The sequence below is a fragment of the Phaethon aethereus genome, assembly GCF_964289735.1.
Source record: "Phaethon aethereus genome assembly, chromosome: 1".
NCBI classification, from domain to species: domain Eukaryota; kingdom Metazoa; phylum Chordata; class Aves; order Phaethontiformes; family Phaethontidae; genus Phaethon; species Phaethon aethereus.
In genome coordinates this window covers 59,291,832-59,309,037 of record NC_138575.1, presented here as the reverse complement: position 1 = coordinate 59,309,037, position 17,206 = coordinate 59,291,832, and the positions used below count along the sequence as shown (strand labels likewise).

General features: G+C 40.4%; 1 protein-coding gene across 1 annotated transcript in view; it reads right to left on the bottom strand.

The window, feature by feature from the left end:
* The window catches only part of MYH9 (myosin heavy chain 9), a gene marked incomplete at its 3' end in the record, with an annotated part of 54,008 nt that extends 37,040 nt beyond the window's left edge, over positions 1-16,968 (bottom strand). Inside the window, exons 1-3 of the mRNA XM_082014241.1 lie at positions 15,982-16,968; positions 10,865-11,021; positions 584-611 (exon numbers count right to left, since the gene is read on the bottom strand). Coding sequence (XP_081870367.1) covers positions 584-611; positions 10,865-11,021; positions 15,982-16,314 — 518 coding nt within the window. The 5' untranslated portion in view covers positions 16,315-16,968. The remainder of the gene's footprint in view (positions 1-583; positions 612-10,864; positions 11,022-15,981) is intronic.
* Positions 16,969-17,206: the final 238 nt, after the last annotated feature.

Sequence of the window (17,206 nt, the reverse complement as noted above, 5' to 3'; positions counted from 1 at the left end):
CACAGAGGAGGGAAGGCAGTAAAGACCTATGCTTTCTCGTCACTTGGATATGAAGATTTCCAAGTGGCTGAGGCGTAATCCAGAGGCTACTGTACAGCTAGGGGTAAAAGGTAATGAAGTGAATCTTTCAAAAGGAAGCCTCCTGACCACAAGAAGAAACATGCCAACTCCTTAACTAGAACTGAGGGACAACAAATTTTGCTATGTCTGGATAAGAAACTGCTATATCAAGAGTATCTGTTACAGAACTAGCCTGATCAGTATGAATGTACTTAAACACAACAGCTGCATGAAATCCGAAGGACTTCTCCAAGCCTCTTCCATGGACAAAGCTGTATTCCTTTAGGAGTTTGAGCACAGGGGCTGTTTCAAGAGCTCCCTTCTTCCTCCTGTTCTTACAAAACTTATTCCGCAGAAAGGATTACATACATATTGGAGGAACTCTAGTGGGACCTTCCCTGACTCTCCACTACTACCTGATTTACTGAGCCTACCCCCAGCATTTACAATTATGAAAGTCCTCCCACCAAGATTTTTAACACAGGCTTTGACATCCAGACAACCTGACAACTGTAATACTCACGTGCAAAGGATGGACTGATCCTCTCGATCTAGAACAAAATTTTTAGAAAGTAGTTAGATCGAGACTGTAAAATTAATTTCTGTGACAGAATAAAATCAACACCAAAGACAAAACCAGGAACTAGTAAACTGTTCAGAAATATGGCCAGGTAACCCCTTTTCTGGCAATAGATGACAACCTCCCACCATTTGCCAAAGTATAATGGCACAGTCGCAATTTAGTTTTCTTCATCCAAAAATAATCTTGTTTGCATTACAATTTTTCTACAAACAATACAGAACACTCTCACTGAATGTTTGTTTACCACAGAGTGACAGTTTGATGTACGTCTACTTGTTCTTCAGTCCCCCTCTCCCCATTATACTGGGCCCATACTGACTTACAAAAGTTATTGGCAGAGCAGTGGAAATGGAAGGGGAATGGGGGAAGTGGGACAAGAACCATTACAAATCCCAAAGTGCCAACACCTCACATCAAACAGAGGCTTTCAACCCCAAAAGAAACAGTGGAAGTTCAGTCAGGAATTTTTGTTACTTATTTTGTACAGAATGGATTTGAAAACTACAATGCTGAGCAGGAGCCTAAGTCCTATACAGCTGATTTATTTGTGGCACCGCCCCCTATTGTATTAACAGAGCAGCTGGTAACAGTAGAAACCTTTTCTTTTTCATGCTGACATGACATACCAGTAGACATATTAATTCCTGTGTTCAATTCCCAGCTGTGGATGATAACATCTTTCCAATTACAGAACTTACTTCATTCAGCCTATCCACCACTATCTTCTTCCACATCTTCAACCTCTTTTTAGCTTTCACCTATGATTCCACTTCCTGATATGCAGTCTTGACTAGTCCTTCCACCATGTCTTCATCCCACTGCTCCGCCACCACTTCTGTGTGAACACACTCCCCTGCTTCTGCCTTGGTTTCACCTTTCATCCAGCCCTCCACCCTGTGTCGTGTGCCTCCCTCATGCTACCAGGAACCAGCTGGGACCACTGGACAGACTGGTGAGTGCCTGTGCCTACACCACAACAACCTTAGTAGCTTGTTGCAGTCATCACAGGGGCAGCGAAACCTGTTCAGACATGGAACAGACTTGGGCACAGCAAGTCATTCACAAGGCAGTCCACAAGAGCTATTGGGGTGCTCACAAAACAAACTGTGCCACCAAACTCAAAATCCCTATTAGTTTAGAAGTTATTCATTTGGCTGTGGGTTATTTTTGGTTTTGTTTGATTTTTTTTTTCTTAAGATCAACACCAGAGGACTATCAGATCATCCTGTCTGAGAACCACAGTAACACAGCAGTTAGATTTCATCCAGTTATTTTCATTCCTTTCTTTTTCCACACCGAGCCCAAATTTTGTGTTGGACTCAAGTCTAATCTCTAAAGAGAGAGAAAGCAAGCCTCAAAGATCCACGAGAATCTAAAATTCACTGGATTGCTCTAACAAATTATTTCTTCATCAGTACGTTTATAGATATGACTGTCTCCGTATTGTAGCTACTGGTTCTTTCTATTCCTTTCTCCAGTAGCTTAGAGAACCCAAGTGCATTCAATATTCCCCCCACCAGAGAGACAATATAATTGAGTCACCATTCAAGTTGTTTTGTGCAAGATAAAGAGACTGAGCTGTAATTAGGGAAGGCTTTATAGTAAGATAGAGTTCAAGTACCCGAAACCACTTTCTATACCCTTAAACACTGCTACTGCAAGTGAATTTAGCATCAGTCCTAACATCATGAATGCCATATTCATCAAGAAAATTATCCTATAAATGCAGTTTATAAAGACAGAAGTATATCTAGCCTTTAGACACATTTTCATGGAATAAGGAAAGCAAGTAAACCTACCAAATTTAAGATTCTATCTTTTTTTTAATTATTCTGAAACCAATAATGGAAGCATTAGGTTGACACCCTACAGACAGGCAACTTGGGCTCTTAAGCTTCTTTAAGGGAAACTAATTGTATGCAGATGAGCACAAAAATTTAGAGGAAAATATTCTGCTTTACCCTTGTTAATACTGTTCTCAGAATCAGTCCTAAGACTGGAAGAAAGCAAGCAAAAGAAAATCATCACTGGTTTTGGCCCAGCAAATTCTTAAGCATTCAAAACTAGATACTGCAGCTTTACTAGCATTGCATATTCATTTTTTCAAGTGCTGAATTTTATTCATTGCCTTTGAGATACGCGCCCCTTTTGCTGAGAGGCAGGGTAGATGTTAGCCAGCTCTGAAGGCCCCACCCATTCAAGGTTCCCAGTGGGTCAGGGCTCAGCAGGCGCACGCCGGCCCTCTGCGTGACTGGGCACTTTGAGGGTGGATCAGGGGAATAACTAATGACTCATTTATGGATTGCCTAAGGAAATGTATTCTTCAGTAGTGCGACACCTGGGTGCAATTCTATATCACAAAGCAGCTTCATGAAAGGAAAAGATTGTGCCTCTGAATAACGTCTGACTTTTGAAAGTTTGACTATAAACAAGCAGCCCATTTGTCTGAGAAAAGGTTATACTCACATTCAGGTATTACAGAGGCTCTTCTAAAAGACCAATTTGAGAGAGGGGGAAAAAAAAGAGGGGGTGCGGGGGAGGTAACCCTAAGGAAGGTGCTCCTTATTCCCAAGGAGCCAACTCTAGTGTTGGAATTATGAGCTGGGGCTCTTATAGGCAATGGAGCCCTAAGCACTCGAAAAGTGCATGCTTTCCCCTTCCCTCTCCTCCAGGCTGTCCTTATTCCAGCAAACCAACCCATTGGTAAGCAGACAAATAATTTTAACTGCCCAACAGAAAAAGATGACCAACTTCAGATAATAGTCAGAAGCTCTTTGGCACTGAACACTTTTTGATCATGAGAAATTCTGTTGCACTTTGTCAAGAAGCTCTTCTCGAACCTCATTCCAATGAGGCAAGGTAGCAACAACACCCTGGAGTGACCCGAGGAAGTCCCAAATGGGCAAGCACAGGATTTTTCCACACCTTAACACAAAGCAAGGTGTTGAAAGGTGCTGAGGCAGGAAAAGTCACAGACAGTGTTCAAAACCCTCTCAGCACTACATTTTCCTCCCCCAACATACTTTCCTGGTGGCCTGCTGCAGCTGCGTTAGTCACCTCTGCTTTAAGCCAGCAGGAACGTACCTGCGAGTGCAGGCAAGTCACCGGCAGCGTGCAGACACTGCCATAAAAGGCAACATTCCTGTTTGCAATCCGGGGAAAATTCTTTCCCAGGACTGCAAAAGCAGCAGTCATTGGGATAGCTGGAATTCTTCTAATTGTGTACAGACAGCAACTCGAATAATATGTTGAGCAACAGGAAACGGGAGCCGACCAAAGGTCCAAAGAGCTAACGCATACAAAAGCATAACTCTTCCACACACTTCCAGTTAAGAATTGCTTTAAATGCCAATACTCATTCTCCATACAATACTGACTTGTGCCATCACAAATCAGAATTCAGTTGCCCAGACAAGAGGCCACCTCCACCCCCACCCCCTTTTTTTTTTTTAAAGGATCATTCAACATGGGCGTACCACAAAACTTCAGTCAGCACTTGCCTTTACTCCATTGTCAGTTGTGCAAGCAAACTACTCAGCAAAAGAGAATGTGCTGGGTACATAAACTCAGTTGCTTATAATAAAATAACACAATCAAGAAACGCCCTATTAAAAGAAATCTGCATCTGCTTTTCAATCCTGAACAGAGTCACTTATTAAAAACAATCCAGAATAACAACTCATTAGTTAATTATAGCAACAGTTTTGTATTTCAGAGCAGCTGGCAAGGAAAGCTTTTTATCTAGGCTCTTCTTTAGCTCTCATCATCATAATATTCAAGCGATCATAAGAAGCAGCAGGCTCAAGCATGCAGAAATTCAGGAAGTAAAATATCCTTCAAATTTAAGCTATACAGCCGTATGGTACACTAAGATCAGTAGACCAATTTTACTATATTAAAAAAACCCATAATATTTAACTCATTCTTTACTTTCTTCCGTCCAAAAATAAAAGATCACATTTCAGACTGCTTCCAGGACCTTCAGCATACATTAAAAACTTAATTAAACCACAATTTGTTTTCACAAGAGACACAACTTGTACATAAAAAGTCCTCGGTCAAATATTCTAATGCAAAACAACAAATATGAATGAATGCTGAACTGCTGTGGTCAAATATATTGGCATAATTGATAAATTAATAGAGCTCCAAACTCCTGAATTTTGTTTTTAGATGCTTTGGGATGGGAGAAGAAAAAGGTTGGGAGGCCAGAAGAGAATGTGCAATTTAAGCTCCACATCTCAGTTACAGAACATCCTAGCAGGCCTTTATCACCCACTTCCTCTGCATGAGTGACTCCAGTTTCAAGCCTGTTCATCTCCATAAAAGGAGAAGTAATATAGCATTCACACAATGGTGACATCATCTCTCCAGCTAAGAGGAAGTATAGCTGAAAGGCAAAGGCTTGGCTTGCAGTCCCCTGCCTATAGCTGACTCATTAAGGGTAAAAGCTTAACCATAGCTAGATGGTACCACCCACCTCCTAACCACGGAGTGAGCATCTGGCAGAACCGAGCAGCCTGTCCCTCTAAGTTTCCGTTACTATCCTGCTCCCCTAACATTGCAGTCAATGAGCCTGACTTAGGCAACCGGCTATCTGACCAAGTGAGAGAGTTGACCTAAAGCACAAATTAGTCCGAAACGCATGCGAGTGCTTCAGCCATGCAGTAGTTTCAGTTCCTCAGTCCCTCCTCAAACTTCTTTTCTGACCTCAACATAATCTTACAACCAATGTCCTCCCCTCAGGGTTCTCACACAGGAGGAGTCCCAGGCACCTGACACACTCTGCTACTTGGAACAACCCCACTACTATAAAAATCTAATCAAGTATGTCCACCGTGGTGTTTTAACCTACATGCTGGTTTGAGTAGGATCAAATACACCCTAGGGGAACACCAGAACAGAGCCTGAAAGCCTGCTTTTGTATTATCATTTAAGGAACGCAATAGAGAGAAGTTTCAAAATGCTAGTAAACCTATCATCACGGGGGGGATGGGGAGGGCAGGGGGAAGACAGACATAAAATGAAGGACAAACATAGCATATCCAAGACAGCTCTCAACAATAGAGCCTCAAGATGTAAAAAAGGAGAAAAATCACTTGAGTTGGCAGGAACACTGCAGTGCTAAGGTTCAGTTTTGCATTATCTGAAGTTTGAGGACAGTCATGAGGAGACAAGTAAGTTTCATTTCCAAAAAATGAAATATAACCTACTGGGTCAAATGCAAATATTTATTTCCCCAAGCCATCTTTGGACTAGAGCCCATACCCCCTTCTCTAGCATTCCTTAACTGAATCTGGAGATAGCAAAACAGGAAAACAAATTTGACTTTAATTTTAGGTCACACAAATGTTTATGATGTTCTGACAGGAACGAAAAACTGGTATATAGCCTGCAAAAGTTCAGGCAGCTCATGATACTAAAACAGTGAACTGCTGGGAGACTGACAGCAAGGGCTGAACCATTACATAAGCGGCTGCCAAAGAGCTCCTGCTCTGGTTTACAGGAATGAAGCAAGCAGGGTGTGGTAACTGCTAAAAAACAAGTGGGCAATGGACCCTTTTTCAGCTCCTTGTTCTATTGAAAACCACATTTTGAGACACAGATTTTTGAGAACTGCATTTAGAAATCTCAGTTCAAAGCATGCAAGACATTTCTGATGAAAATCAGAAACTATGTGCAGCTTTTCTTGGCATTTATACACAAACACCATCAAAATGAACATCCTCCATAATTACCATCCAAACTTAACATTGCCCTTTGCATCAGAAATTTGGACAAATCTTGGAAACAAAATTAGTGAAACCACAGGCTATATTCTTTTGGGTTTAGTGGAAACAGAACTTGACCTTTACAATGCAACTTGAAAGAAACATCTGTGCCTCTACATAATCTGAACAGCTCTGTCAATCAATTATCCCTGAATTGGTAAGCACACACAGAATATTGTATAAAAAATAAAGCTGCACTTTGGGACAATGTGGCATAACTGCAGACCAATGCCAAGAAGCAAGCCAAGAAAGATGACTTTAGAGCAAGGAAGTTAAAACTGAAGTGTTCTACTAGCTCGGAAACTCAAGAAATATGTAAATATCTAAGAATTACAAACAAAATACTTCAAGATTATGATCTATAGAAGAAGATCTAGAGGACTGTTTCATGTGAAAATGACAACTGGGCCTGAGGTGCAAGTGAGGATCTACAACAGCAAGTGATTTGTCTTACAATAGATAACACTGTTTCCTCCCTTAATGTAACAAGGCAAATGAAAATCATGAAGTTACTATGTGTCAGCATTTTTTCTTTTAAACACAGAAGCTAGAGACTACCTAACTCCCAAGTGAATACCAGCAAGGTGCTGGCTGCACAGGCTCCTTTGCAGACTAACCCACCACTGCATGATGATTAAGAGTTTTGTTCAGTGAATTGTTAGGACATGTGGAAAAACTGGATGAGAAAGGAGATGAAGTACATTCATTAGCAACATGCTGTCCATTCCCTCTCCTACCTATCTATCTCTTAGTTGAGAAGGTTGAGCTTTGGAGACCAGAATAACCACACTGATCTAATCTACTATAGAAGTTTCAGACACTGGCATTAAAATCGCCATTATGCTCCAGACACCAATGAAGTTTCTAGCTTCTATCAGTATTTCACCCAGAAAATTCCCTGTATGTGTTCCAAATAAACACACAGGTGCTGTTTAACACCTTTAAAATATGTTTTTCTAAATAGAACCCCTGGAGACTATGAATTGTGGTAAAGAATGTACGCCTTCAGTGTACACCTGCTGCATTAGAATGATTTGTTTGCTCAAGACACCACTCCACTTGCAGGCTCTGTGCTTCAGTCATCAGCACCGGAAGAGTAATTCTTCTGAAAAGTCAGACCTGAGGCTTCTGGCATCCAGGTTACCCAAGGAACATAAACACTAAGACAAACGGTTGGCTTCTCCGAAAACAAGTGTTACACTGTTTTCAGAGTTCTGCTCTTGAAGCACAGGAAGTCTCTCCAAGTACCATACAGGAAAATAATGTTTTTATCTCATTTCTGAGTGTTAATGTCTTGGATAAGAGAAAGCAAGAAAAAAAAGAGAAAAATCACTTTGAACATATTCTCCATCATGTTATGGTTTCAAGGAAGTACTTCTGGTTAAATTTAACAAAAAGCAATTTAACCTCTTGGGATATATAAATGCCACATGAGTTTTTGTGAATGGTGTAACCAGGATAGACACAGAAAGAGGACCAAGCTCACCCACAGTGCATCAGCACAGATGCCTGAAGAGGCTTAAATAGTTCTGGATTAGCAGAGGTTGGAATAAAGCTCTCATTTTCCTCTCCCTTCCCAATTCCTTTCCTGATGAACGTCCCTTTGAATGGCCTGTTTATTAGAATACCATAAATTGACTGAAAACAAACAAACAAAAAAATTCAGAGTCCAAATCAATTAACATGCAAGGCTTTTCCGCTCTGTCACCTTAAGAGATAACTATACCCCATGCTGACAGAAGTCAGAGTCAACAGCTTGCTATCATTCTCCAGATCACGAAGGATTCCTGGTCTTCAGGGTTCTGAAAGTAACCTAGGGAAGGCAGCCTAATCCTAAATGCCTCCGGCTCATGTGGAGCACTGGACTCTTTCATCTTCTATTCTCTGTACAGATTCCTGCCATACCACTGGCTGCTGCACCAAGCCTCCCCCACCGCTAAGCAAAACTGAGAAAGTGGAATAGGAATGTTGCTCTCCATTGCCCTAGAGGCTAGCCAGGAACAGAGACGCTGCAACAACCTACTTGCCTTCACCCCCAGTAGCAGACATTGGAATCCTCCTGTTACCCTTTGCAATTAGGAAATAAGGCAGCAAATAATCCTAAAATGATCTCTAGGGTTCTTGCTAGCACACATGCGCACATGTGAAGGGACACACACACAAAGATCTTTCCAAACCTAGCTAAACAGGTCAAAGCAGGCTAGTTCAAAAGGTAATTGGGAATGACACTCACATCCAACAAGTGTTCCAAAAAGTCAGTGACAAGATACCTCAAACCAGGCAAAGAGCTGGGATAAACCTTTAGACTGTCAATAGTGCTGAGAATATTGCATAGCTAGAATTGTTCTGGGAAAGGTAAACACTCCATTAGAGCTCATAGCAACTTTACCATGCTAGGAAAACAGAGGCAGGGCTACCATTCTTTAGCTTTGTACACCAAAGCAATTCAAGTCTGGGATTTGAGTTTTAGATATCACTCAAGCAGCAGTGTGACAGAGACAACTTCTCTTTTCAAAAGGAAAGAAAATAGCCATTTAGATTAATCACTAGCTCTGAACCATCATCAGACCAGGGAAGGTCACCTGTCCCTTGTTGCAGAATTGCAGCTGCCTGGATATCCACTGCCACATACTGATATATCTGGCAGGGATGAAGGACAAGATGCATGCATGGGCAGTTCCAAATGGTTTAACTTTTATCTATAGAGGGAAAAGGACTTCTTCAGTCTCCTTACAACAATGCCAAAGAAACTGTTTCTGATTCTACATAGAAAAGATTTCTTTTTAGGGAACAGTAACTCTGGTAGAGTTATGTCAATAGCTTGTTTAAGAAAAATATATGTTGGTACTTGAGCTGACAAGGAGTGAGCAATGGAGAGTAGGAAGTAATAAAGGAAGTGAAACAGCGATAAGATGTTTATGGACAACCATGCAGCCACGTATAGTTTAGGTGATGTATCTGTCCTTGTCCTTCATGTCAGATCCAGTCTTTGTCTGAGGAAAGTGAGGTCCTATATAGGTCCAGGTTCACAGTTTGGTTTTTTTTCCCCTCTGGATACAGCATTCCTTTCAGAGTAACACATCAGTAGTATAATTGTATTTCTTCAAGATCTGCCACATCTTCAACAAATTGCTGTCAGGACCCTGCCACCAGTCCACTACAGCATGTCTGTATGGCTCACTCCTCCTCACCCCAAGGCTTTTACAAATAATAGCTTAATCAATCCATCATGTTAGCTCTCTCATATGCTCTGCATGCCACCATACTTCAGCAACCTTTCCCAGACTTCTCCACACATAAAACTTGTTTAAACACAGCTAAGTGGGAGGAGTTTTTCTTGCTCCCTTTCCACTCTTGACAACCATATTGTTGTAGTCCTCCTATGCTTGGAAGTGCAAGTGGTAGTGAGGACAGGGGAAAAGCAGAACTCTCTAAAACTGAGTCTAATTAGAATTTTAAAGCATGGTTTTATTATATCTGGCCTTTGTTCGAAAAAGCGAGGCTAATGACAAGACCTAGAAGAGACAAACGCATTCATCATGGCTAGTCATCAGAAAATAACAGAGTAATCAAATTCATACAAGCCATGCCAAATCAAACTGTCCATTATATCCTTTAAACCTTACAAAGCATACCTCTTCATATAACCCATCTACAAAGAGGAAGAAAGGCACAAAAAACCTCCATACCTGAACACTCTCCAAGTATCTCAAATACAAGCACTGACTCTGTGAAAGACCTCCTCTCAGAAGGGGGGATATTAACAGACATTCAGGGCTCCATATTTAAAAGTTCTCAAGTGACAAACAAGCAGCAGATGATATCTATGATTCTTTACTTCTCATTTATATACATGGAGGGGGGTGTGGTCAATCTGCTTGCTTTCTTTTATTCTATGAAAAGCCAACAGATGTATTTAATATTGCCTGATAGTAAGTTTTATTCTTAACAGAATAAGAATGTAACCAAACAACTCCTGATCACTAGAACTACCACTGACCATCACACTTCAAAATGCAGGTTATACTAGGCTTGTTTTACCCAACCAGATTGTATGACTGGATTTTAAATACTTTTGTTAAAAGCCTCTATCAACCAATACACATAGTTGCCCACCTACAGCTATCGTTCCTATGCTTATCACTGGGAAAGAAAGTTCACTACCTTGGTTCTCCTTGCCTGCTTCTCTGAACCCCATGCATTCATACTAGTCTGTTCTTTTATGTCAAGTTTAGCTCTTGCCAAACTCTTTGTAAGGTTCTTCAACCCACTAGAGCAGGAGAAAGCTATTCACCTGAACACAAAAACTGGTATCAAGTAGGTGTCTGTAAGCAAGGACAGAGGGGGCAACAATGCCTTGAGAGCAGTGAGGAGCTGTTCTCCTACAGTGTTTTGGCTGCAACCTTGACTGGGGATTTCAGCAAGAGTCATTATCTCAGTCAGCACTCACCTTGCATCATACTCCTGTAGGCTGTGTCTGTGATGGCATAGATATGAGGGGGCATCTCATGTCTCTTTTTGCCCTTGTACATTTCCACTATTTCCTCCGAGTATATGGGCAGGTTCTTGTAAGGATTGATTACCACGCAGAACAGGCCCGAGTAGGTCTGGAAAGAAAATACCCCAGCAAATAAAAACAGGAATTAAGAGTGTTGTATACTTGCACATTTTAACACTATCTTACTTGGAAATAAACCAACCAACTCCTTTTTTAAGTGTTTCTTCCAGTGATGCCATGTGGGATGCTTCCCACTAAGCAATATCAGAATCTGAGCAACAGCTAAAGTCATATCAACTTGACTAGTACTCAACCTTTCCAACTATGCACAGAGCACCATGTGACACATTAGGCACACTGATATCAAACTGGCCTGCTCCCTGGTGAATTAACAGTCTGCTGGGACTGGCTTTTCTTCCTTTCAAAGTTCCTACATTCAAGTCAAGTGTCTTTTTCATTACATAAGGTAGGTGCTCAGCTCCTAGAAACATGCATTTTATTATGTTCTGCCTCATGTTTGCTATGGATTTATCCAGTAACTGATCAACTTCAACATAATAAAACTTCAAGCCAAAATAGTTACTAAAAGAAAAATAAGACCAGTGTACTCCTTAGAGCTTTTCAAGATCACTGGACTAGGCTGAATTCAGTGCTGACCCTGCCCTAAACAGGAAGTTGGATAAGATGGCCTCCTGAAGATCCTTCCAGCCTGAACACTTTCACGATTTATAATATAAAAGGTATAACTAGAACTGGATTCTAAACTGTAAGGTCATTAATGAGATATAGTTCTGAAATAGTTAATATAGAAAACAATTCTAAGCTATTCCATGCTCAAAGAGTCACCAATATTTGCCAAAGTTTACTTCTAATTCATCTCAAATGGTTAATTCATTGATCCATGACAGAAAATCTTGATTTCTCAATTGGTTTCCACTGGCTTAAATTCTACAGTTCTAATGGAAGACAACCTTCAAAATACTTCTAGTGAAAATCTTAAGCTACTTAAAAGAAAAAAACAAAACAAAACAAAACTTTGAGATCTGAACACCTAAAAAAACCACCCTAACAAACATTTTACTTGCAAAGGGAATAGGAGGAGCAGAGGCTTCTTAGATATTTCCTACATGTTCTAAGAATAGCATTGCAAGCCTTGCTCCTGGGGTTTAGAGCTACCCTAGTTCCCTGTCAATTTTAGAGGCAGCTGTTCGAAATACCTGGAGAGGAGCGGGTTTCTACAGCAACTTGCAGTGCTACCAGAAAAGAGTACATTTGGCACTTTTTATTTCTATTGCTACCATCTCTTCTATTGTTTGCTCAATGAAGAGTGCTTCGGAGTGGTAAAGGGTTCCCCACAATAAGCACTGAGAGTACTTAATCAGATTTAGCCTCTTTAGCTAGATAAAGGTAAGGATTAGACTACAGTGATCAGAAGGGTGAAAATAGAATCTACTACACAGTTTTATGGACTTATATCCGAATTTTCTGCCTGCTGGCTTAACATTAATTAGCCCACTCTTATATGCAGCAGACTCAGCTCTCCCCCAGAAAGCAAAATTTTTATAGGTAATTAAGGTTCCTTTTCCATACCCCAGGATAAACTATCAGGAAATGTTTCCAGACATAATTTTTTAAAAAAATAAAAAATAAAAATTTGAGGAATATTTGAATAGCTTACAGAAAATACTACATCTCCTTCCAAAGTGGGAAACTATGGAATTTGGCTAAAAACCTTTTAGTGTAGGACTTCTAAAGTTCCAAGAAGCTAAGCTTCAGTGAGACATTCTAGTCAAGTTAGGTTTCAGGTAGTGCTTAAAAGGAACAGCTTAAGGATTTTGCAGAAGCCAACTTGGCAATGCTAGTTCCTTTTGCCTCAGCCTTAGTTCTCCATCATGTCAGACAGTAATTGTGCAGCACAGGATAGCAGCTGAAAGACTGGGTCATGCTTTCCTGACCTTTGACTATGCTAGTGGAAGACAGAGTAAGACCAAGAGATAGAAAGGAGTCAACTCAAGAGTAGCATGTTCACCATACATGCAATACACCTTTTCCTTATACTGGCATGAAAATAATTGACATCAGAGTCAACTGAAAATTACAGCATTTCTTCTAACAGTTATCAGAGTTCTGGAAAACAAGTAAACAAGGATCCTCTAGGCTGCCAGTGCCAGCTGTCTACATTAGCAACCATCTTGCCTCAAATCCCATGGCAGCAGCAACATGCATGTAGTAATCAAAAGAAGATGCCCTGTATAGTCCCTGTTCTCCCCTGCAAGAAAACCATAACTCATGTCAGAGACCAAATGTACCTATCCTTAGAAGATGTTAACAAAGCTAAATGCCTGTTTGCTGCTTTTGGGGGATTAGAAGTGACAGCAAAAGAAAAGTGGTGGCAAGTACTGTGGTAAAATTCCACAAGGAATGTAAAGTTTTCTTCTGTATTTGTGTGAATTTTTATGGCCATGTTTGCTGACAAATTGTAATTTACACAATTCTTACCTGAAGAGTGACAAGGTCTGAAGCTGAACTGAAGCAGTATTATGGATGAGAGCAGCAGTTTAGAAAACAGAAGACATTAATTTCAATTAGAGTGATGAAGCCATGAAGCAGGTATGCAGGAAGAAGCCATCACCTTCTTCCAGCATTCTGGTTGCCAGGAGAAATACCTAAGGGAAGTTTCCTTGCAGCATAATGATCTCAGACAGATGTGTGAGGTAATATTTCTGTCTAATAAAGAGGCAACTAATCAGGCTGGGACAGGCAGCTGAGTGAGACCACCATGTCACCACCAAGCACACTGAGTTGTCTAATAGGAATAAAGCAAGTTGAACTATATGGAGCAGAAGCTGCCAGCCCTACCACAGAAGACAAGAGTCATCTTCATCTTACTAAAGTACAAGGGAAGACTTACATGCATAAATCCCTGAATTGAACCCAAGGCCCCAACTGAAAGGCTAATCTATTATAAGCATAACTGGCTTGGAAATCTGTACTTTGTTTCAGACATTACTATCTCAAAATAGAATTCTGGCATTGCCTTTCACTAACTATTTCAAGTGACACATGGGCCAAACTGGAACTAGTTTTATTTTTCTAACTGCTAAACTAGCTCTGAAGAGCTGAAAGAACCATTTGCAGCATGGCACAAAGCTGACAGCATCAAAACGTTTCTTTCCAGCAACTGTTAGAAGAACTCAATTTATTATAGTCACAGACTATGTCTGAAATTTCAGAGGATATCTTGCAAGATATGTGAAACAGCCCATTGCGTTGTGTGCAAAAGACTTTGAGGCTGTTGAATTATTTTCAACAACTTATTACATAACCTAGCAATGTTTCCTGTTTTAAAACTGTTACACATGATCTTGCACATCCTATTTCATCTCAATATCAAGATTCTTCCCTCTGAAAATGGATTTTGACCAATAGTCAATGGAGTTATTGACTACAAGGAATAATTAACTGCATCAACCTCCAACTACATTAGGTCTCAAAATTTTGAGATCAGATGGTGGGAGTCAGACCAAATTTGTATCAGCTTTGCATTCTTCCAGTGTTCTCTGATCATTTCTGCAGCAGTTGTCTATACACCTTCATGGCACTCCAGAACAGCAGTGGTCACAGGACTAGCCAGAGCCAGAATTTCTAGCTTGTGTTCATACTCCTTAACATCGGAGGCAACAGTTCACAAAGGTTTCTATCCAAGATGGATAGCTAGGGTGACTTCTTGCTATATGGTGTCTTAGATACCAGCAGTCCCTGTTGGGGACTTACAACTTGCCACATAAGATGACTACATAAAAGATTATATCCCTTTGGATATGACGAAGTAGTACACATTCACAAAACCCCCAAACATACAGGTAGATATCGCAGAGAGTTTTTACTTATGTTGTCTTCTCCATATGACAAGAGAGGCAGCTTTTGGGTTTTGGCAGCACAAAATGGAGCGAGGAGAATCTAGACAGACTTTCTTCAAGTACTGTATTAATATACATGTTTACATATGAAATTTATTCTTTAATACATTTTATTTTAATAAATCTTCTGATCTACTGTGAAGAAGATTTTATAGTGCCTAACAATACTGAACATCTGGCATTTCTACATCCCTTAGGTTTCTGTCTCAGGCAGTCCCATTTTAATTCTGTTAGCAGACGCTAGTCTGAGAATAAATAAACCAAGAAACACTAGTTCCTGTTTTAACCAGCCACTGCACCCAAGTTTTAATTTACTGCTGAGTTTGAGCATTCGTTCTATGCATGCAGAGTATTAATGAAGTAGAGGCTATCATGACCAACATCTGATGGCTAAACAAAGGCCATATGAAGAGGAAAATCAGAAGGGAACTGAAGAACCAGGTCAAGGTTCCAACATCTCCTTCCCCACCTTTCCCTATTTATTGCTTTTGGTATTCAGTGAAGTAGTTGCTGCATGCTTCATTGGGTATGATCGTTGGTTCCATAAATGGTATCTTTGTCATTTCCACAGCAATAAGAAGCAGGAATCTCTGCTCTTGTCCATTTCGGGGTAGAAAGAAAAGGAAATATTTCCTACCTGTAAACACAAGCAGCCACATATGTGCCTTCTCTAGTAAGGCACTCCGAGATCCAGAATTTTTGTAACACAAAAAGTTTGGCATTAGCATTCTTTCCCACTGAAGCTCCAGACATGGGCAAATGCAGTTCAGATGTTAGGTATATTGCGTGGGACTGTGTTTTTATTATTATTTGGTTCAGTTCAGATCAGAATCCCTGTTTACCACTTTCCAACTGCTTTCACTTCTTGCTAAAAGAAAGTTAAATGGCATTCAAAACATCCTACAAATGAAGACATTAAGGTGTTAAAGACAGATTTACCACAGCATTCCTTGAAAGCTTCAACATTAACTAGAGGGGGATTGGCATAGTTTAGTGAAAAAATTTTAAGTAGAGGGAAGAAGCTAAGTCACATGAGAATTGCATATAGGGCAATGAAAGGTTAACCTACAGATTTTTGAAGCAAAGCTATTACAGCAAGTTCATATATTGCAATCAAGAACTCTTATCCCAACAGACAAGATTACTTACATAGATCAGTCCCGAGTAGTATCTCTCCTTCAAGTTGTGAAGCACAGAAGCCTCATTCAGGCACGTCAGCTCTGCCATATCTTCCACTTTAGAGAATTTGGGGGGGTTCATCTTCTGGATGTCATCTTTATTTACTTTCACTTTCTTCCCATTCTCTGCCAGTTCCACGATGGCTTCATCTCCTACTTCTTCCTTCAGGCTAGCTGCCTCAAACCCATTCTTCTCTGAGGGAACCCATACCAGCTTCTTAGCTGCCCAGTCAGCCTGAGTCAGGGGGTTATTAATGATGTTTTTGTCCACATAAAGGTACTTATCTGCATCTCTTTGCGACATTGTTTTTTAGAATTGGAGACCTGTGAAAAAAGAGGTGAAGAAAAAAAAGGTAAGAAGATATTTTTAAAGACTCAAGTTGCCTTGCAAATTACTAGAGGCAGACGTGCACATGCTAAGTACTCTGAGTCCCTGGTCATCAGAGCATGCCTCCCCTTCCTTTAGTTTTATGTTAGTAAGCAGCGGTAAGCTGTCAAACGTCCAATAAGGTCAAGGTTTTGCTTGCCAAGCAGATGAAAAAAACCAACAAACTAGCAAGCAGTTAAAAAAAAAAACCTACAACAAAACACTGACCGTTAAGCATTTGGAAGACATTATTGGCAGAAAAGAGAAAGCACATTAAAATGGCAAGCGTCAAACAATTTGTAAGATGTGCCAATACTCATAGCATCAGATACTATGTCAGTAATGTTCAGGTCAAGATTAGCTCTTCGCTGCTCTAGTTGGTAGAGATACTACTTCAGAAATATAATCATAAATGTTTAATCGACACTTTCTTCCTATCTTCTTGTTCTGATAAGCTACGAATCAAATACCACAACTTCTTAGAAATGCCATATACCAGTCTAGACAATATATGAGATGCACTGTGCTTCTAAAAGACATCATCGATAATTTGAGTACGCCAGTTAAGACTGACATTAGATACTTTCCATCACCGGCTTAGTAGCAACACCCAGCCCACCAGTTTGTATCTTTTTTCTAGATAACATTGAGTAGCAAAACACCTCCAAGACAGTAACAGAATAAACATATGGTCAGGAAATTTTACAGCCAAAAATCCTCTTTTGGGATCCTTCTATGAAACTGTAGTCAGGTAGAGGAGAAAGTACCACCCCTATAAGCGGGAGATTTAGGCAGCATGATCAGAAAACGGCACCCTAGATTTACTGTT